The 22,399-nt window shown below is 41.4% G+C and overlaps 2 protein-coding genes across 2 annotated transcripts in view; one reads left to right on the forward strand and one right to left on the reverse strand.

The window, feature by feature from the left end:
- Positions 1-13,246, reverse strand: part of setd3 (SET domain containing 3, actin histidine methyltransferase) — a 23,622-nt gene extending 10,376 nt beyond the window's left edge. The window contains exons 1-7 of the mRNA XM_068718138.1: positions 13,196-13,246; positions 9,418-9,536; positions 7,658-7,750; positions 7,366-7,514; positions 6,112-6,184; positions 5,402-5,658; positions 1,619-1,623 (exon numbers count right to left, since the gene is read on the reverse strand). Coding sequence (XP_068574239.1) covers positions 1,619-1,623; positions 5,402-5,658; positions 6,112-6,184; positions 7,366-7,514; positions 7,658-7,750; positions 9,418-9,520 — 680 coding nt within the window. The 5' untranslated portion in view covers positions 9,521-9,536; positions 13,196-13,246. The remainder of the gene's footprint in view (positions 1-1,618; positions 1,624-5,401; positions 5,659-6,111; positions 6,185-7,365; positions 7,515-7,657; positions 7,751-9,417; positions 9,537-13,195) is intronic.
- Positions 13,247-13,449: 203 nt separating this feature from the next.
- LOC137877954 (cyclin-K-like) lies at positions 13,450-22,133 on the forward strand. Its single transcript, XM_068718140.1, has 11 exons — positions 13,450-13,462; positions 13,896-14,109; positions 14,514-14,595; positions 14,806-14,937; positions 16,227-16,332; positions 18,506-18,563; positions 18,859-19,028; positions 19,131-19,303; positions 19,385-19,415; positions 19,548-19,616; positions 21,011-22,133. The coding sequence occupies exons 1-11, from the start codon at positions 13,450-13,452 to the stop codon at positions 21,451-21,453; spliced, it is 1,491 nt and encodes a 496-aa protein (XP_068574241.1). The 3' UTR covers positions 21,454-22,133.
- Positions 22,134-22,399: the final 266 nt, after the last annotated feature.

Raw genomic sequence — 22,399 nt, forward strand, 5'->3', positions numbered from 1 at the left:
AAGGTAAAATATAACAATAATAAAAGAGAAAATTAGAGATCTGAAACACAGATAATGCTACGTTTTTTTTTCTTAAATGGTTATAAAAAGCCCCCCTGCTTCCCATAAGGTAATGTGCTTAAATGCAAGAGGCACATCTCTTTGTTTAGGGGAATGTCAGCAGTGGTTGTGCCTGTCTCTATACATCAGCATATATCAGTCCGTGTGGCTGATCATACCTCCAACACACAGGACAGACAGGGGGAGGCGAGGTGGGGGGGAGAAAAAGAGAGCGAGAGGGGTTTTTGAGGAAGGTACATTCAGGTCAATTCAATTCAAAGCCAATGTGACAAGCTAATTTTCCAGCCCGGTCATCTGAGGAGGAGGAGGGGGGGGGGGGGCAGAGTAAGGGGCTACACGAGAAGAAGAGTGTGTGTGTGTGTGTGTGTGTGTGTGTGTGTGTGTGTGTGTGTGTGTGTGTGTGAAGAAAGGAGACTTATCAGAGATGAGGATACAGGACACACACCTCCATGCTCAGTCTCCATCTCAAGTGCCACACAGGGCTGTGTGTACAGTAAGTGTGTGGTTGTCAGGATCAGTATTAAAAGCAGCACCGAACAGTTAAACACACAATAACAACATTGACCGACACATATTATTATTAGTATATTTAAAATGGGTTTGATTGTGTTTTCACTGTCTAGCTGTCGAGCCCCCCCGTCTCTCTCTCTCTCTCTCTCTCTCTCTCTCTCTCTCTCTCTCTCTCTCTCTCTCTCTCTCTCTCTCTCTCTCTCTCTCTCTCTCTCTCTCTCTCTCTCTCTCTCTCTCTCTCTCTCTCTCTCTCTCTCTCTCTCTCTCTCTCTCTCTCTCTCTCTCTGCGGACCGGTCTGTGAATAGCCCCTCCTATCCGTGCACACTCCAAATCAAAACATGCACGGGGAGGAGGGACTTTTGTCTCCGCAAAGAAGACGGCTGGCCTAATTCCTGATTAGAATCAATACAGAGTTCACAAGTGGTTCTTTTCATGAAAACATCTGCAGAAATTTGTCCAAAACTGATGCATTCAAATGAACTCTGATTAGTCCGTGTTCTGAACACAACGCTGCCCGAATCTTAAATCATCACATTTTCCCCCACCCCTATTAGTAAGCATGTAGCTACCCATTTATTATACTTCATATCTGTGTAGGCAAAGGGAAAAGCACAGCCCTGATACATTTTTCTGTATATCATTTTGATATACCTATTAATATATTTCTTTCAATAAATACACATATTGTGTGAGTATTCCGTTATTAGAAATTTAGCTCCTTGTTGCTCAAATCCCAAAAGCCTCACTTCAAAAGAAGACAATGAAGTACTTTAGATAACAAGAAAAAATAAATGTCTTTTAATGTCTTTTCTCTTTCCTTGTGGACATTGCATCTTTATTAAATACATAAAGAATAACAAAAAGGTGCAATCTTATTTAATTCTTCCTTATTGATGCAAGCCATGTCAATTTCTAGTTAAAATATAACTTTTAAACTATCAACAGCATAACCTACATAGCAGCAGTCACCAACACTAACTGCCATGATGTAACCACTTGGTTTCAGAAACATGCCACTTTGTTCAGTTGCAGCACCTCTACTTCTACCAGAACTAGACAAAGAGGAAACGTTGATATCAAAACACAGAGAGTGACGCTTCACTATGTGCAACATTCAGGTTGAATGTGAATGAAAGACACCCAACGACACCATATTATACAACGGGTATTTGTCCGTCTAACATCACCTATTTGATCATTTAAAGATGTATTGATCGCTTGTTTTTTACTCTGGCAAAGAGGTTGTACAAAATTCAAGTATAGTACAACACTAAGAAAAAGTGTCAGAGTCTCCATGGCATCCAGAGAATCAACATCAATCACATGGAGCGCTTCACACCATTGAAACAAAGAGCACTGGGACTCTTCTTCAGTCATTTAGAATGCAACACTGCCACCCAGTGCAGTCCACTGGCATTACACTGCAAAGTCATCTTCAAAGGAGGATAAGCAGCACATTTAACTTCCAAAAAAAACAATCAAACACACTATCTGAGATATTCCATTCAATGTACAGATATCATGCCGGTTATCGTAACGTGCACTGCCTGTTCATTATCTAATTAAAACAAACACCTGACATATAGAACAGAGTCTTTGAAAACTATTTCTTTCAGTGCTTCTTTGGTATAAGAGGACTTCACAGAGGAGGACTGTGAGGAGTTCTGATCAAAGCTCGGCTGTCATGTCACCATGTTACAGCTTAGTAATAGGACATCAGCATGTGTGGAGATAACCATCCCAATATCTGCTGCTTGGGCCTGGTGATCATCGTCTTTATATCTTATTCTATTTGTTGGCACATTACTGGACTGATGAAGTCTTTGAATGATAATTTCAAAAGTAAACAAACTGACCAACTGAAAGGGGGTACTGCTGGTCTTCATATGTAAATGTATTGTGTTTATCAAACAGGGACAATGGACATTCATTGACTGTCTCATAATTAGTTAGAGAGCTACAGTGATTGATCAAACTGTGATATGAACATGCCCCTTAGTTCACTAATGACAACAGATCAGACCATGTTAGTTCAACTTAAGGTGTTGCTCAGTTTCCTCAAACTAAACTAAACTACCTTTTAAATCGATTATTCTGGCCCAGTGTCCCGTCCTTCCTGGCCATGGTAGAGTCTTTCAGACTGAACTGCTGCTCACCACAGTAATGAGGGCGATTGAAGCCAAAGTGCTCAGACAACATCAGGAAATGTCAGCCAGACAGGACGGGGGATTTAATAGGTGTAAATAAGGAACATAATAATGTCTACATTCTATTGAGCTGCTTCAGTTTCAGGGTCCTGGTATTGTTCATGCTGGGTCACTGTCACACTGTTATGACTCACTGGGACATTTGAACAGAATGTAGCCACTGTTAACGGTGTCCTGTTATGACAAGTCCAAATGCCTGCTGATAAAAAGGCCTGTAAAGACCCCCCAAAGTAACCTGTTGATGCTAATGTGACTGGTTGTGACTCAACAGCATTTAGCAAATAGACTGTAGTAGTATTATGAGGCACCTCTAGTAATACACTTTATAGAAAGATATCAGCTGCACTGAAATAATTTCACTATTTTACTATGTATATTGGGAGTAAAATTGTTCAAATAAAGTGTAAGGACAACAACAACAACTGAAGTTGCCATTAGTGTTTTCAGGTAGTAAAACTGCCAAATGCGATGGTGACGATATTGTGTTTGCCGTGGGTTCGGTGAGGGGTAGCAGGCTGCCATAACGAGCTGTGTTGGCTTTGTAATAATGAAGCAGATACGTTCTTACATCTGAGATCCTGCTGGTTTGAATTCGATAAAAAGGGGATTCACAGATCTTAAACCTTGACGTGATGCGTCATTTGAGGAAAGGAAGATTGACAGAGTGCTACTTAACTTTGGTAGCTGGTGGGGCCTTTTATCAAATTCATATCAAACGAATCACTCTGCTGTAATGAATGTCAGCGTGGGCAGTTTTTGTTGGATGATGATGACAACCCCGAGAAAGTGATCCGTGTGCGCATCACTAAGCATGAGGGTTTTCCTCTTCTGTTGTGCCACCAGCTGATTAAAGTGAAGGGGGTTAGCCCCAAAGTTAGCAACAACTTTGGCTCAGGCTAGCTTGAGGTGGGTTGACCTTTAAGGTGGATCAGCGCTATTCTCAGTATAGAGAATGGGTGACCGTGGCTAAGTGGAGAGCAGGGCCGCCTTTCGATCCCCGGCTCCTGCTCTACTAGTCTCATGTCAATGTGTCCTTGAGCGAGACACTTAACCCCAAAATTGCTCCCATTGCTGCGTCTACGGTGTGTAGATAGATACTGAATTGTAAGTCGCCTGGGATAAAAGTGTTTGCTAAATGACCCTAATGTCATGTAATGTAATGTAATGTAATGATAGTGACATGGTGCTCCTTGCTCAGATTACAAGGGACTTTTATCGTTTAGAATTTATAGGAAAATGTGTTTGTTGTAGAATTGAACAGGTTTCATTGACGTGTAAAGTGTGTGTGTACACACACACACACACACACACACACACACACACACACACACACACACACACACACACACACACACACACACACACACACACACACACACACACACACGTTCAGATCATGCGTGTCTGATCAGAAAATCTCACCCAAACAGGTGCAACAATATAGGAGAGTCTGAGAGATGATGTTCCCACAGTCAAGAAACTAGGCAAAAAAGTAAAGAAGTGAAAATACCTGTATGGATGGGTAACACTGGTTGTGTAGTGTCTTTGAAGTGTTATTTATTAGTAGTATTTTTGCTAAAACTAGTCAAGGTGGCACCAAGTCTATATTATCTTAAGTACTGCTATGCCATTTAACTCTTAAACCAGTAAAACCCAAGTAGAGCCTCAATGTAGTAACTAAGACCATAATAAAAGTACATAATCTCTAACAGAAACACTGATTACCCCTAACCTCAAAGCTTTACTTGTGTACAGTAATAAACCTTTCACAACAAATATATTTACAACAGGTGTAATTTATTATATTAATAATGGCTTCATTCTATTTAGATTTACCAGTTCCAACAAACGTTAAAGTTAGTTGTCAGTGCTACTGTAACCCAAACACAATCCACTCATTATGCATGCCGCAGCCAGAGTTGTGCTTTGGTTGTGCTTCTGATTGCAGAGTTTATAGATAATGTTTTTGATATCCAACCCAATCTTTAATTCAGGGACCACCAAAATAATTTCTTTTCAATAAATATTCAATATTTAATTTCGGGAGAGTAGTTTCCACACGAGGAGAAACAGGTACCCGAGTTGCTTTAGTTAGTGATGTCTGCAGGGTGTTCAGAATGGAGGAATTTTAACAAGGGAGTAGAGAGAACTTTTTATCTACACTGTGAAATGGAACACATTCAAAGCATACTGGAACATTTTCACATTATTTTATTTTTTTTAAATTAGATTTTTTGTCATTAGTTGAATATATTGTTAAATAAGTGCAGAATAGGACCGGGGATGTGATCTAATAGGGTTAGAAAGGCTTTTTTCACACAGCCATCATTAACGCTATTAATAACACCTGCACTTTTTCTGCAGTGACAAGTCAAAATGTCTACTGTGAAAAGAGGTCTATGAAACTTAGGGACTTCCCAGGCTCATTAAAGACTGGGGAATGAAATGGTAACTTTCTACTTTTGGGTTTCTCTTTTAGTCTTTGCACATTTTCTGGGCTTCCATAGGAAAGCTCACAAAACATTTGGCATATTTTTACTGTGTATCATTTCGTAACGGACTGAATTTACAGCATCTAATGTACATGCCTTTATGTGTCAGTGTGTTCAGTGCTTCTGCCCACCTGTACCAGTTTGTAGAAGTAAGCGTACTGGCGTGCCGTGTTTTTGTACTGGCTCAGGACGTCCTGCACTGCCTGTGTGCCCAGAAGCACCTGCACCTCTTCTTGCTGGTAGAAAAGCGGCGTGTCGTACTCCTGAGGAAGACTGCGGATGTACGGCAACCAGAATGAAGCGGGGTCGGCCCTTTCACACAGCAGGTGAAAGGCCAGCGTCACGTTGCCCATGGCCTGCAGGATCCTGTCCTGGCTGTAGAGAGGACCTGAGACATAGAGGTTACGACCGGTTACAGGACAGAAGAACACTACCTGAGCAGACTGAAAAGCTTGTCTAAGTGCTGTCATACAGGTTAAAATTTGCAACATCTGGGGGTGAAAAAGTTCCGTCAATTTCACAGAACACCTGTGGTGGAAGAAAGATAAGATGTACAAAAATCTACGAGGTAGTGATTTGGCAAATTCCAGGTTATATGTCTACGTTCAAACTTGCTCCAGTATATTGGTGGTTAGCACAGTCTTCACATTGTAAAATGTATTAAAATGCTGTTGAAACAATATTTATATGTAACCTAGATATCTAAAACACACAGAAGAGGGAGATCATGCTTTTGGTCGTCCGTCCGTCCGTCCGTCCGTCCGTGCGTCCGTGCGTGGCCCCGTTTCCTCATGGAGCTCAAATAGTTTGATACTATAAACTTATCATCTTAAATCCTTACCCAGTACAGAGTTCTGGGCCGACTCCACAGTCATGAGCATCTTCCTGGGAATCCACAGGAATAGTTCTTCTGCCTGCATACAAACACAGAAACAGTTTAAGAATTACCCAACACAATGTGACAAACTTGCTCTGCCAATGTGCCACAACAGGCTGCAGGAGTTCCATCCATGTCTGCTGGGGAGAAAAACTATTGACTACGAGAACTACTTCAGGTCATTCAAAATGGTCTCCCCCTGCCCCCCCCTCCCAGATCCTAAGCTCACATAGGTCCCCAGATTGATGAGCGCAAGAACAGAATTTGTAACTGAATCAAACAACATGTTCAAAGTTGAATAAACTCTTCTAAAATGAGAATGTGGTTTCTATTAAATTAGATACCTAGCTAGCGGCGGGCATGAGTAACGTTACTCAAGTACTCAATTAGGAAGTCAGTATTTGTTCAACGTAACGTCATAGTGGAATTGCATTTGAAAATTGTGTCAAATTAGAGTCAAACTGGTTGTTGTCGAGGTAGAAAACAGCCGTGGCTCGTCACTACTTTGTTAATCAGAGTACCTGAATGTTGAGAAATAATTTGAGGTTGGTTTACCTGAGCTGAAGCTAAATGTTTACCTGTTCAAGGGAACAGTAGCCCACCCGGCAAGTCCTCTAAGGCATCTCCATCTTTCAAATGCATCTTCAATATCTACCTGTGTTTTACTAAGTCTTTGGTCATATAGATTTTTAGAAAGAAGCCAAGGCTTTTTTAGGTTGGGTAGAATCCAACCTCAGCTCAGTTTATCAAGTTTGTGTGCTGTCTGCAGCAAGCACAGCGTTCCAATTTGTCTCATATCTGGCAATACGAAGTGTCCAAATGGGCATAGAACATGAGAACATACGAACATACAGGCTTGTAGCATTGTTATCGGGAAGACAATATTTAAACTTTGGACCCATCAGATTTGATCCATTATTCTATTTAATTTATCATAACTGCATATCCTGCAATTTGGTGCTTTTGACTGGGGTCCCCTAGACCCCAATGCATTAGTATTTTTTTAAAGTAGTAATTAAAATAAAAGCGTAAAAACAATGATATAAAGTCTTTAGGAACAAATTGACACAGTCCTGAAAAATCGGACATAAAGTATACCTCTGGAGTCTGTAGGGAGCCCGGTTGCTAGGGTGAGGGTGAAGTGAAATGTTGAGAGAGATTCTACTTTGCACCGGGAGTCAATGAAGTGGTGGGGGAACCTGAAGAAGAAAAGCTCACCTTGATGTCTCTGGTGGCCCGCAAGCCGTAGCCCTCGGTTCCAAAGTTGGCCACTGTGAAGCTGTCACAGGACGCCCCGCTTTCCTGAGCCCAGGACAACAAGTCCTGAAAGTAGTCTTCTCTGCTGCCATCAAACACTATCGACATACCTTAATACAAACACATCAAAAGGTAGAAAATCATTTTCACCTAAAAACTAGTCTCTGACCTTAAAAGACATGGAATCTAATATTGCTCATCACTTAATATTACTTGGAACACTCTGTGCTTAGCTGCATGCTCATGTACTCACCCTTTTGTTTTTTGCTGATCTTGTCCACCAGGCCTCTGATCTGGATGTACTCCTCCCACTCTTTACCAGCAGAGGGTGCTGCAGTGCTGCATTCTGGGAAAGAATGCTGACCATAAACACCTCAACTTTATCACTTTAAATTCATAGTACAGCCAACTCACACCTTACCCATGACATGTTAACCTAAATCAATATTAAGTGCAGAAACCTGTTGATGCACTGCTTTCGACTGCCTCAAGCTGCTGAATGCCAACTCAGAGTAATAGAAATCAGTTATACCGTCTTTGACAACAGTTTTTTTCTCTGTATTCGACTAGTATATTAAAAAAATGATGATATTTAAACATGTAAATTAATATTCTATTGTGAAGAACAAGAATAAAACAGCACTACCCCAGCCGTCTGCCTTGGACACACTGAATGCGCCGCATGACGGCAGTCAAACATCACTTTCATTAATTGAAAATGAAATGTAATATTTTACTGGGAATCTGGAAGTGAGACGTGGGTGGTGTTCTGTCCTTCAATCCACAGCGACTCCAAAAAAAAATGTGGGGTCTGAAACATGCGTTTCTTCGAGTGGGTGTGGATTGATACATTTAATATAATGGAAGCATGATGAGTGACTAGAACGCTTTCAGTGAGGATTGGTCAAGCTGAACAGGGAATAATTTAACAACAACCCTTAATGCACGCCGCCTGTCTCTTGTGATCCGCCATTAATGATGGCAGAGAACAGAACACAAAGAGAGACTCCCTGTCCTAACAGCAAGCGTTAAGACAAATAAGTGTCTTTTAATTAAGTTCACACGTGGATCCCAGTCACAACAATGCATATGGTAACGGACCTGTACTTGTAAATGGACTAACAAAGCCGGGGATCGAACCACCGATCTGACTGAAGGACGGCCCGTCTCTCCACTTAGCCACAGTCACCCCTGACGGTTGTACTTTTTAAACAGGATACACACGTTTCATATTGTGATATTTATTGGAAATGACAATATAGTCAACAGCAAGGAGCGAACTTTGAGCTCCCTGGCAATCTCCTTCTAGCCAGCTCTATTCTAGGTTTTTGGTAATGAAATGAGGAAGTATCATATATATAATTCTTCATTTCAACTTCACTTTTTTTTTTTTTTAAGAACCAACATTCAAATTCATTTTTGGCCATTTTGGAAAACGCTGTGGTAGCGACCTTTCAATCACAAGGTAGCCCCGCCCTAAAGTGTATCCCATTTTATCGTCTACTTTACACTAGATTTATCAAATGAACATCATGCTGTAATGTAGAAAACGTGATACTAGCGATTGGGACAGTAACTTTATGTTAATCGCCCTGCTGGCCATTAGAAAGAATGAAAACTTAAGGCACTTCCACATTGGCTTTATTTTTCAGAACTGGAGGTTGCCGCCTGTTTTGGGTGAATGCATTCTCACATATTTGTTGGTGCGGATGGTCCTTGTGGACATGGGCAGGTGATGAACTTTAGGTCATTCTGGTCATCCCAGCAACATGGATGAGCTTTTCCATTTCTTTCTTTTTTTTGTATTTTTAGCCCCTGCCGTCTGTGCGGCCACCCCACCTGCTCAATGACCTCAGTGAAATAAATAAGGGGTCTGATGTCGGTCTGGAAACTATCTTACTCAGTTCCTATCTAGACTTCTCTGTAACCACTGGAGTGTGGAATGAGTGAGTAAAGAAGAATGACTGAGGACTATGAAGGTGGACAGGGCGTAAAGAATGAAGTGAAACATACTCTGCAGCAGCTCAGAGATCAGGTTCATCATCTCCTTGGGGGAAACCACAGTGCTGGCTCCTGAGCCGGACTTCTGAATCTTCACTCGACTCTTCTTTCCCATGGTGCTGGATGGACAACTGGGATGGGAAGACACACCATTATTACCGTTAGCTGTGGTGTTATTCCATGAAGCAGATTTGAACCACAAATTACACAGTTTAATGTTAACCATCACAGTTTGAAATAAAGTTTTACTGACATCGTTATCCGCCAATGTTCAGTAAAATATGCGATCAGGGCATCATTCATGCCTTTCTAGTTTCTGATCTCTGATAAGGTTACATTGTAAACGACCAATCCTTGTTTGAATTGACAGGAGGAGAGCTGGTAAACTGGCTACTGGACAATGAATGAAGGTTCCATTCAGTTACAAAATGATGCATTCAGGCTCTGTTCAGTGAAAATGAGTATTGGGCGAAGGTAAATTGTAATGTTATGATGTGTTCACATGTGATCTCGTAAAATGTAGTGTTGATAAGAAACTTGAATGAATCCAGTTGTTTGAAGGAGACGTTTTTTTACAGCAACATAGATATTACAGATGAATTATGACCCGTTTACACTAGTTCTAATCAGATTATAATACATCATTAAAACTACCAATGACAAGATTTGTTTTTACCAATGTACCTTCATGAAAAAAACACTTTAAATTACTTTAACAAAGTAAAAGGATAACATTTAGAACTTTGATGGTTTACAGACTTTAAAGTGGTTGAAATGATGTTACGATCCAAACTGAGTTTTAGGATCCGCTGCTCTAGTAAATATGCAACAATAATTAATAACTCAATTGTGAATCAAACACAGGAATTACTAAATTTAGGATGCCACCCAATTTTGGAAGAACAAGAAAAACTTCAAAATCTGATAATCAATTTAGTCTTGTTAAGACATGTGAGCTATACAAACATAACAGACATGCCTATGTAGATACAGTGTGTGTGTACCTATATGCCTAGTAATCGAATAGATATGATTAAACTCAACATATTAGAACAAATCCATGTCCTGGGTGAGATACAAAAGAAATGGACAGACTGGATTTTGGTCTTGATTGGAGGTAGAACAATCAACATCAAATGAATATGATTTGTAAACAGAGCTGGCCATCATGTACCCAACATGACAATTTGTATAAACTCAGATGTTTTTTCTTAAATTTAGAGATTTGGTAAACTTCAAGCTTGCACAATTAATAAAGGCTCATTATACTTAGTGAGTCAGTAACCCAAGATGAAGTTTGTACGATTATACAAAGATTAGAACAAATGCATAAAAACAATGTAGAAATGTATAACAGTAGGTTAAAAATAGATATCCAAAGAACAAGGACTAACTAATGCTGAATGGATTTTTCCCCCATCCGTCTCAGCCGTAGAAATGTCTTCTTCAACTATACTGGGACAATATGGCTCTCACCTTGTGGTGCTCAAAGCGCAAACAAACATTTGGAAAACTCAACAGCACCTGACCTGGTTACTCAAGATAATCCACAGACCTTGCTGAGAGCACTTTCATGTCTGAAATATTTTTCAATTGACAGACACGACTTGTTATGCATAATTTATACTCCTACATATATTACAACTGTGTGGGCTGTTGCAGGCACCTCTCACACACACACACACACACACACACACACACACACACACACACACACACACACACACACCAGGCAGGCATAATGCTGCAGTGGATTGCACAGAGCATGTAATGTCATTTGGATTTGGACTCGCGGTTTTTCAAATATTTTGTCAAGCGATATTTGATTTATTTGATAAGCGTGATTCAATGGATCCATATCAGTTTCCACGGCCACTTCCATCACATCTTATCTGATTGGTTTTGGTCAGGCAGACACACGTGAGTCCTTATTTAAAACAGATGGGTCAGTTGTCAGCCGTGGAACATACAAAGCACATAGGACAGGCTACAGAAAGAAGAAGTAGAACATGCCAAGATTTACAACATGTAGGACTTTATGATTTAAATAAGGGCTATTCAAGTATTTCCTATTGGGAAGTTGATTTACCAACAAAAATGTAATTAATTGGCTGATTTACAGTTGTCTCAATTTAAGTCTGTGTGAAAAAAAGTATTTTTGGCTCCAATGGCATCAAGTGATGGACCTGGGAGTTGTAATTCCACAGTTTGGCCACTATGTGAAATTTGCCTCAAAGCCCAGCAAATGACCACGCCCCCTCTGCCTGGGAGCTTGGTCCCAGACGGCGCGTGAGCTACAAGCACGCATTAAGCGTGTTTGTGCTCAACGAGCTGTTTGTTGCATTATTCTCTGAAACGCCAGAGCATACAAACAAAATGTACTGCGAAGAGGCAAGAAGAATACACGCGTAAAGGCCCAAAAGCATCCTACACAATGCAGAGGAGGAATTATAATCAACTGTAAACTCATATGTCATATTCATGGACTACTTTATTGCCTTTAGGCAAGCCTTATAAATAAAGAAGTAAAGTATAACATGCATTATAAAGAAACAACGGTTGAAAATCCTGTAAACTATTTGATTTGGCTTTAAAATATTTACTCAAAGTAGATTTTTAAGATCTCCCGTTTCTAAAGCATTCAAAATCGAATTGGCCTGGACTCCTGTTCATGGTGTTTTTATCAGTTACCTATTTGTGACAGTTACTTCTGAAAATCACTGACCGTGTGGGCATTGCGCCTAGTTAGAAAACAAAACAAACAAAAAAATCAGAGAAAAGAACTAAATTGAAGTTCCTCATTGTATGGTTTGTATTCTAGCATAGTCATCAGTGGTTGGAATTACATGAAAGGAAATCAACAACAACAGTGTTGAACATGTGGTTATGAAGACAACCACACATGGGAACCAACTTTACTTTTCTGAAACTTGTCAAATCAGTCAGACGTGTACAAGGTAGAAACTTTATTTCCTAAAAATACATGTAGCTGACCGAAGTCAAGCAGACAAAACTGTGTTCCTCTCCGAGCCTCATGTTAAGGGAACAGAATTCGCTTAAATTGTGGTAACTAAACTTGCAGGAAAAACAATGCACGAGAATAATATAGCTCTTTAAACTTGGGGATACTTCACACACCCCTCGGGTAATGTCTCGGTTAGCAGCGTGGTTTGTCCCGAATGCTAATGTCAGCTCCTCTTTGGTAAATCTCGAATGTAGCTAACGTTACTTATCAGCGAACTGACCACTGAAATTACACGGTTTAACAGCTACAACAATGCGCAATAAGACTGTCTAATGATATATATTTAACACGGCAACGTTAGTGTCGGGACTTCATTTCGAACTTAGCACAAAAGAGGTTTTTTAGTCCAGCCAAGAGTTAGGGTTACTAACCTCACTAGCTAGCCCTCGGGTAGTGTTTCCCACTAGGCCAGCAGCTAACTTTAGCTCACTAGCATTGGAGGAATCACGCCCATCCGAGCGGAGGCTTATTAGGAGCTGAGAGCGGGGCAGAGTAACGGGGTACAGAGCTCACTCATCTACGTTATACTGGCTGGACTCACTAAACGTACCAATGCTAGCTGTTAGCTGCTAAACTGTCAAGTGATAACGGATCAGTCTGAGTTGTAGAGGAGGCTAATCTGCTGGACATGCTGGCTAGCTAACCTTGCCTGTTAAAATACAAGTGCCTCTAAACCAAATGCACGCATGTATACAGAATTACACTCAACACCAGGTCATAACTTTACTTAACCAGACCATAAACATTTATCCGATTCAGTCATACCTTTTTTTAAGTGACAGCAGCAGTTCCTCTGTTCCTGCACTGAACCCTACCTTGACCGAGCTGCGGGTGTGATTGGAGTAGTCGTGAAATACGCCCACAGAAACGACACTGGATTCCGGCCTTCTAATAGGTTGTGTGGCAGCACGCCCGCGGAACAGCCTATACGGTCTATGGGAGGGGCTAATGTATGTAAATATACATATGCCCCTCCCACCATGCCTTACAATTGGACACTTACTTTTCAAACGATTGAAATGACCATAAATGGTAATGTTAGCCACAATGATTGGCTGATGAGGTGCCAATCATTAATGTTGCTCCGCTGTGGGCCGGTGGTCTTTGTTTGGATGGAGTGGCTCCCCTCGCTTGCAGCTGGACTAGAGAATACAACTGCAGAACAACTTTGTATACATCCACGGGATTCCTTTTGTAGCCATCTCACCCGTGATGATTACTGGCATTATTGTGTAAATACAACAGCGGTTAGGTTGAACAAATTGTGACGTGCTTTTCAGTAGTTAATTGGTTGTATCAATTCCATTGCTGTCCAGTAACGTTAGATGTGACAGTAGCTTGCAACATCTGTTGTCCGCCGCCTTGCTGAAACAGTCGCTAGCCGTTGCATGACGTTTTCTTCCACAAAAGTAAGACAACTGAATTCATCCCCAGCCTTAGTTCTTGCTGCTAGCGGGATAAAAAGAGGACCTGTCCACCCTGGACCACATCAAACCCCTGTTAATCTGGGACAGGAAGGACGCGGCCACCCTGGAACACATCAAGCCATGCTGGTACTGGGACAAAAAGGACCTGGCCCACACCCCGTCCCAGTCAGAGGGACTGGACCCCGCCACTGAGGCCCGGTACCGCAGAGAGGGGGCTCGCTTCATCTTTGATGTTGGCACGCGGCTTGGGCTGTATCCTTCCGTGGGGAACGTAATAGCTATATATCGCCTAACGTTACATACAGTCAGAACCATGATCGTTACCTGGTTAACACACTGTATAACTGCACTGTGAAACCTACACGTACTGATGGTCCATGTGACTGCTTTGTGTAATGCTACAGGCTATAGGCTAGGCTGCATTGTGCATATCTAGTCTTCAAGACTGAAGACAAAAATAAACTTAACGTTACAGAGTAAACTAATGTATCATTTGGCTAAATGTGACGAGTCACATGTATTTAAGTTGTACTGCAGCTACCCCTCATCAGCAGTAATTGCCTCATTTCAAATCTGACCATAGACAAAGAAAGACTAATATAATACTGATATTGTTGAGATCCGTCTGTCAATCTTCTTAACCTCTATGGCTGCAGGCACTATGACACACTGGCTACTGGAATCGTTTACTTCCACCGCTTCTACATGTTCCACTCCTTCAAGCAGTTTCCTAGATATGTAAGTATGTAGTTTTTCATCAATGTCAGTCTGGAGATCTGCACTGTATTTTGGAAGCACATCTAAACAGCCCTGCTTAGACAAGACTACCTCAACTGACTCTAACCTGTTTCGTCTTGTATCGTCCATAGTTGTCTATACATTACTCAAACAGCGCAGTGACAACAGAAGTTACGCTACAGTGTGAAGGAATACATTTTGTTTCTGTAGGTGACAGGAGGATGCTGCCTTTTCCTAGCAGGCAAAGTGGAGGAAACGCCGAAGAAGTGCAAAGACATCATCAAGACAGCCCGCAGCCTGCTCAACGACATCCAGTTTGCACAGTTTGGAGATGATCCCAAGGTCCGTAGCAAGAACTCCTTTCATCAGGGTGGAACTTGTACTCTATTATTGAAAGTGCTGAAATGATGGCAAATTGAGACAGGGATTCAGAGAACTTGTTGAAGAAATGACAATCCCCAGCCTTAAGTTTTCTCTTTTCTCAGCCCTGTTTCTCTATAATAATTAACCTCAGAGATTCACAGTGTTTTGACTGTAAGTGAATTTTTACAAACCTTAACGTTTGTACATGCACCTTCCATAAAGACACATGCAGCTGTCAACACTGTGTTAATGTCACTGTCCATGGTGCTGGAAAAACTTTATTAAAGCAGTTGCAAGTCACGTTTTATGTGACAACTACCCAAATATTTTGCAGAAATGACACAAACAAAACAGAATTGTTATACATGCTTGAATTTTTTTATTTTTTTAAACATAGGTATGCATTACAAATCGAAGAATTTCTTTGAATAATACAAAAGCTTAAATTATGGGAAATATAATATAACTGCGCTCAACATGGCAACCCACCCACGTAACAGACAACGTGCTGTCTGAAGAAAACAGTTTGATAACAGACGGCCGAACATCACGGACTACACCAAGCTAGCTGACTGTAACGACACATTACCTCACTACTGAATGGAGATGAAGAGCCATGTTCTTCAGACACGCCCCCTTGAGAGTCTCACCAGCGAGGATTTGGCCCAAGTGATGACAGAAGCAGTGAAAGTTGGAGCGAGCAAATGTAACTATTCCTGTGACTACTGCTAATGCCAGGAATATAGTTGATGCTGTTAGAGCTGCTGGACTAGCACCACAAATAGGATGCGTTGCCGATGTCATTAATCTAGCGTCTCAGAAAGCAATGGCGGTGCAGCAGATCTCTGGCCTCCTCCAAAGATCAGAGAGAGTGTGACCTTCTTTCACTGAAGCACAGCAGCAGCCCTTAATCCATCATTGTTCGAAGTAAAAAAAAGAACATACTTTATGACATTAGTTTTAATGAATACAATATTTTAAAATCAAGTAAATTTCTCCGGCATTTCAGTTTTTTTGCTGTATTGAAAACGTACCGAACCGTGGCACCACTGTGTCGTATTGAACCAAACCGAGAATTTTGAGAACCGTTCCACCCCTAATTTTGATGTTTGAGGTCTTGTATTTTTCAGATTCAAATCCTTTTTCAGTTTCAGAATTTAAACAAGACAACCTGCAGACTGTGTGTTTGTCTGTCTATGGAGTGCTGGATAGGTCTTTCTTATAAAGTCTGTCACCGTTTGCTCAAGGCAGAATGCTTTTCCTTACAGGAGGAGGTGATGGTGTTGGAGCGCATTCTGCTGCAGACCATCAAGTTTGACCTGCAGGTGGAGCATCCCTACCAGTTCCTGCTGCGCTATGCCAAGCAACTCAAAGGTACTTCTGATTCTTTTTGTCCCTTTCTTGGGCACTTGGCAAAAATCCAGTAAACAGGGACATAACTTAACTTTAGACCTCGACTGTGTGCCTGGATTAATTAGTTTGCCTAGAGTTAGAGTTCAGCAGGGTGACATTGAGGAGGAAGAAGCTGTGCCTGAGCCTGCTGGTCCTGGAACAGTACAGGGGCAGCTGTGACTGCGTGGTAGAGCAGGGTATTCCTTCAATCAGAGGATCGGTGTGAATGGGTGAATGTGGAGTGGTCGGAAGACTAAAAAAGCGCAATACAAGGACAGTCCATTGACCATTTACAGTAGTGCCTTTTCAGAGCAGAGGAGCGTCAACATGTCTGTGGTCGTGGTGAGAGTAGTGATGGTATCGTTTGGATGTTATCGATACCAGTACTCTTATCGGTTCTTTTTGATTATTTTTTGAGGAAAAAAACAAACGAATAATAAAGAATCAACGTTGCTTTATTATTCATATGTAAACAAATAGTCTTCCTTGAACGGCAACAGCAGAACTGTTTAAATTACTCACTATTGATGACTCTACTGTTTCAATGCCAACAACAAATGTAAATTTGACAACATTCCTACAGGGAGGAGTACATTTGGAGTTGACAGCTGTTTGGATCTGGCAGGAGCGTGTTTAGTTATCAGCAAGTATGAAAAGAAATTATTGACATTAATACAATTATTAATATCAATACCATTATCAACAAATATTAATAACGGGGCACCACCTCGAGATCAGGGACCAATAACCAAACTATAAATGAAGTCTCAAAATTGAAGTTCACTCAAAATGTTAAAAGTCAAAGTACTATTCCACACTCCGTTTAGGGAACAGTGAAGGTTTTGAAGGCTGGATATTGTGGCACAGGCCACAATATCCAGCCTTCATCACAATACACACGCACAGAGTAATCAATGTCGTCCGTAGTCTCGTAAATAATCACACCACGCGGTTCTACAAAATGGCGGAGAGAGAAACTACCAAAACAGCGGATGTAGTCTTGACTACAAAAATGGTGGAAGAGAGACAAGACTACCAAAATGGCAGAATGAGGCACACGATAGAGGCCGTGTTTAAACACCACAAAGGTCTGAGATGAGTAGCAAATCCTATATGTCTGTATTAGTGGGTGTGTGGGTTAGTTAAACAATAAGAAGAAGAAGAAGAAGAAGAAGAAGAAGAAGAAGAAGAAGAAGGGGAAAAAAAGAACACTCAAAACAAGGCAGATCCTCACCGCCGCTGTAAAATACAGGAATTGTTACTTTATCACACAGAAACCTGACTGGCGAACTACCAACCCCACCCGTGGCGACTGATCTAACCACAACACTATTACAGCAGTGTGATACCGGCCTCGTCCCACTATCCCCTTCACTGTGCTTACTAGGAGACATTTCAACAATTAGTCTGAGCAAAACAACCGCCGATTACTCCTCGTAGCCCTAACTATCGCCAAGAAAACTATCCTCATGAACTGGAAATCAAGGAATACCACACATCACACACTGGAAAAACTTAATGATAGATTACATTTCAATTGAAAATCTAACCTCCTCCATCATATAAAGTACGACAGAACACCACTCCATCTGGCCATCTTTCACTATGTTTTTACAAACATGACACCACCCATCCGATTAATATTAAAATTATAGTTATTAGTATTTTTATTAGTTTATTTTCTCTTTGCCTGTCCACCAATTGAAATCCATGTACATACATGAACACACACATGGATACCCACATACATGGGCTGGGTCATGGCTGCAGCCTCACCCGACTAATCTACAAGAAGTTCCCAAATCGTTAAAATACAATCACAGCTAAACAATTTGCTAAGCGATTAGCTTTCATTGATTAGCCTGTTCTTATGATCAAACTCCGTATGGCATCGCTAACGTTACCTGCAGTGGTCGAGGATGGGTGGCTGCTCGGTATCCCTTGGTGAGAGGTGTCCCCGATGATGCTGTGCGGCGTGTATTCGAAAGTGAGGAGGGAGTAGAGGACTCGGCACGCAACCCCGTGGACAGGTGGTGTTCTGGTTGAGGAGGTGTGGTTTAGTCTAACCTAACAGGCTAGGTTCTGTTGGTTAGAGAGTCCAGTATCCAGTTGCAGAGGAAGGACAGCTGATGGACAAACTGCTACTGTTTTTCAGGTGACAAGAACAAGGTGCAGAAGCTGGTTCAGATGGCCTGGACCTTTGTGAATGACGGGTAAGCTTAAAAACCTGTATTTGTGATTGAAATAGGGATTTTAAGGTTGACAAAGGAAATAACAGAAAATATTCAGTATATTTACTTTTCACTTGATAATTTATGCAGACTTAGTAAGGCTGAAAGGACAGTAAACTCTAGTTCTAGTAATGTTCTGTCTAGCAGAATAACCTAAAGTGTCAAATAATCATTTTGCACTCTGTTTCACTTCTACACTGTGGAATCTATAATGTGCCTGATGAACAGGTGTGTACAAGGGGAATATGATTACTTTAACCATTGTGCTCCTCCTAAGCCTTTGCACCATGGTGGCCCTGCAGTGGGAGCCACAGATCATAGCTGTGGCTGTCATGTATCTGGCCGGACGTCTCAGTAAGTTCGACATCCAGGACTGGACCTCCAAGCAATCGTCCCGGCGCTGGTGGGAGCAGTTTGTCTATGATGTGCCTGTGGAGGTGCTCGAAGGTAAAAGGAATACTGCCACATTTTTCAAAGTATATTATTTAGTGTACGGTTTTGATATCTTTCTACCTCTTCTCCTGTTTCCTACTCTCCTCCATTACGAAGATATCTGTCACCAGATCCTGGACTTGTATTCTCAGGCCAAGCAGCAGATACCCGATGGAGCGATAGGGACCGGTGAAGACCCCCACCCATCGTCCATTCTGCCTCCCACTGCCCCACCGCTGGCCAAGAAGGCCTCCCCTCAGACCAGCCCCATGCCACCTAGACCAGCTCAGGTGAGTGGGCCTGTGTTTCATTTTATGCCTTACATTGTGCTTTTTCTGAATCCAACTGATCCTGGTTCTCTTGTTTTTTAGCCCTCTCCCAAAGATGACAGCAAGCCCACTAGTAAGTCAAAATCCTGCCTTGCTGGCAGACACCAAACCCACTGAATGACTTATAAGTGAGTTTAAGCTCATTCATCCATATACTGTAATTTTGACATGTTTTTTTTCTGTATCTTAACTTTTTATTTTCCAGAGCTCACAAATCTAGAACCTCCTCCACCTCCTCCTCCGCCCCCTCCTCCTCCAGTCTCCATAAACCCAGGTCGGTGTCCTCGGTCCTTAATGCCATTTAAATAGAGCATCAGTTGTCAACTGCCTTACAACTGGAATGAAATGAATGTGGTTGACCACAGTAACAAATTTTTGCCCCCACATTCTTTATATTTACTTTTCACCTTTTTCATGGTTAAAAATGTGGTCAATTGTTTTACTTCACACTATGCAGTACAATTTTTAGATGATTAGATTTTAGTTTTTTTTTTCCATTACTTCATACTTGATTTTACCATTGTAGTTAGCAATTGGGTCCTTGGATGTGAAACTTCTATCATGTTGTTTAGTGGTCGTATTTTGTATCGTGTGGTGATATGTACATGTGCCCCGGTTCTAGTTGCATGTGGCCTGTTTCGTTTGTTGGTATTTCGGCTAAGCTTAGCGTTGTTGGGAACGAAAAGGAGCGTGTTTGTTATCAGCATATAAGAAAACTAAATTATTGACATCAATAGAATTATTAATGTCAGTAAAATTATTAATGATTATTAATAGTAACGGGGCACCACCCTGCGAACAAGGACCAATAACCAAACTATAAACTAAGTCTCATAATTAGGATTCACTCACAATGTCAGTAGTCAAAGTACTATTGCACATTCAGAGAGAGAGAGAATGCACTTCCTCCTATGCGAAACATTCAATAAAGTGCAGCACTTGGGCTCTTTTCTGTACTTGGACCCGGAGCAGGAGAGCTACTCTGGCTGCTACTCGCAGGAGAGCGAGTGTTGCCATCCTCACCACATGGGAGCGTTTAAAAAAAACCGCAGATATTGTTGTCTGCTTTTCAGCTGGTTGACGCAACATATTTTCCGACGTGCACTCTCTGTCCGTGTGCGTGTGCGTGTGTGTGTGTGTGTGTGTGTGTGTGTGTGTGTGTGTGTGTGTGTGTGTGTGTGTGTGTGTGTGTGTGTGCGCGGAGGAGAATTGTAAACGCGCGACCATGTAGAGACAGAAATGACATGCCGTCTGTAAATAAGATAAATAACATAAGACTAGTTTGTTTAATAAAAGAACAAGGTATAGACCTGTTCTATAGGAAAGGTAACCTTAAAGGCAGCGATAGTTTTTACTGCCTTATTGTGTGCATTACGGACTGCGGAGTTCACTTCAGTGCAGTGTAACATAACTGTAGTGCTTGCTGCTGTACGTAATAGTGTTGTCCCACGCCGCTGGGCTTAGCCATCAAAAATAGCCAATCTTCTGACTGGTCTTATTTATTTATGAAGGTCATATAAAGCATCTGTATTAAGAGATGAGGATGTTTCTTAACTTTTTTGTTTTGCTGTTTGTTGGTATCGCTCCGTTGCTTAAAGACAAATTTGTCCACACATTGTACATTTTTTTTTTGTTCAACGTTTACTTCATCTTTCTCTTCTCCCACAGACCTTAAACCCCCTTCTTCCTACCCACCAGCCCCAAATCTGTCATCTAAACCACCCCCCCCACCTTTACCCCATTGCCCACCTCCACCACCTCCTCCACCCATGGACCTCCCCACCTCCAGCTCCCTGATGTCCAGCGAAGGTTACCAGAAGCTCCAATCCATGATGACGACAGAGGGCTCCTGTTATACCGCCGTACCCCAGGCCTGTGCTCCACCGCTTGGCTACCACCATTACCCCCCAGGCACCACATCCTACCACACTCCTCCACTCTCAGCCTATAGCTACTTGCTTGCTCCTCCTCCGTCAGTGTTGGGGATGGCCCCTAGTTTGAGCAGTGGGTACCCACCGCCATCAGCTGCTGGACACAATCAGCTACCCCCTCCGCTGCCACCTGGGATGCCTCCAGTCAGCGGTCTGAGTCGAGGTACGTGGATGAGATGAGTATCACACAGAGAGGTTCAGATGTTTTTATAATCTTCTGATTGACTTGAAATCACAATTTTCACCTTTTAAGATGAAAGGAAACAATTCATTGTTCTATGGAGCAGATAAAGATAGGAAAGAAAATGCACCTAATATGTGACAAATTCTGTTGTTGTCCCATTTCTGAAAATATGTACTTTTACACAAATGTGAATGTTCCGGTAGGCTTTACTTGAGCCTGCAGTGTTAGCAGAGACACAGAGGATTGTAAAATAAATGTCTTCCGTTGGCGCTGTTGTTATTTGCATTGTCATATTTTAATGTAAATAGTATTCTCTTCTGTATTATCCTTTGCTCGGATAATCTCTGTTATTGCCTCATATCCTAATTTAATATTGATGGGAAGACAGTGTTCCATACTGTTATCTTTGTATTATTAGCCTTTTAAAAAGAACACAGTGACTGTAAAAGGCAGCTTTTTTTCATTGATTTAACTTTTTTCTTTTTCTCTGAAAAAGTTTTGCATTGAAGAACAAGATTTTTCTGCTTGAGTCACGCAGAAATGATTATTTTTTCCACTTGTATTTAACTGGTATATAATGCTATTTGCTTTCTTTCATTTGTAAAGAAAACCCTTTCAGGAGCTTAGTTGGTGTATTTAATGTTGTGAATACAGAAGCACACCCTTTCAAAATGCTGTAGATGTTTACTTTTTTTTGCAATAAAAAATAATAAACCAGAAGTGTGTCACTAATTGTAAATCATTTTAGTAATTTCCCTGTTGATGTAATAGTCATACATGCATGTATTACAATGGTCTCTAAAGTCAGTTATGGATTAATAAGTATTTACATACAGGGGGCGGCCGTGGCTCATGGGGTAGAGAGAGTTATATACTACCCACAATTCATAGGGATGTGACTTAAAACACAGGTTTACCAGGTAAGCAGCCGCCTTGGCCCGT

The sequence above is a fragment of the Cebidichthys violaceus genome, unplaced genomic scaffold, assembly GCF_023349555.1.
Source record: "Cebidichthys violaceus isolate CVI_PGR_0920_01 unplaced genomic scaffold, fCebVio1.0.p SCAF_22, whole genome shotgun sequence".
Taxonomy (NCBI): domain Eukaryota; kingdom Metazoa; phylum Chordata; class Actinopteri; order Perciformes; family Stichaeidae; genus Cebidichthys; species Cebidichthys violaceus.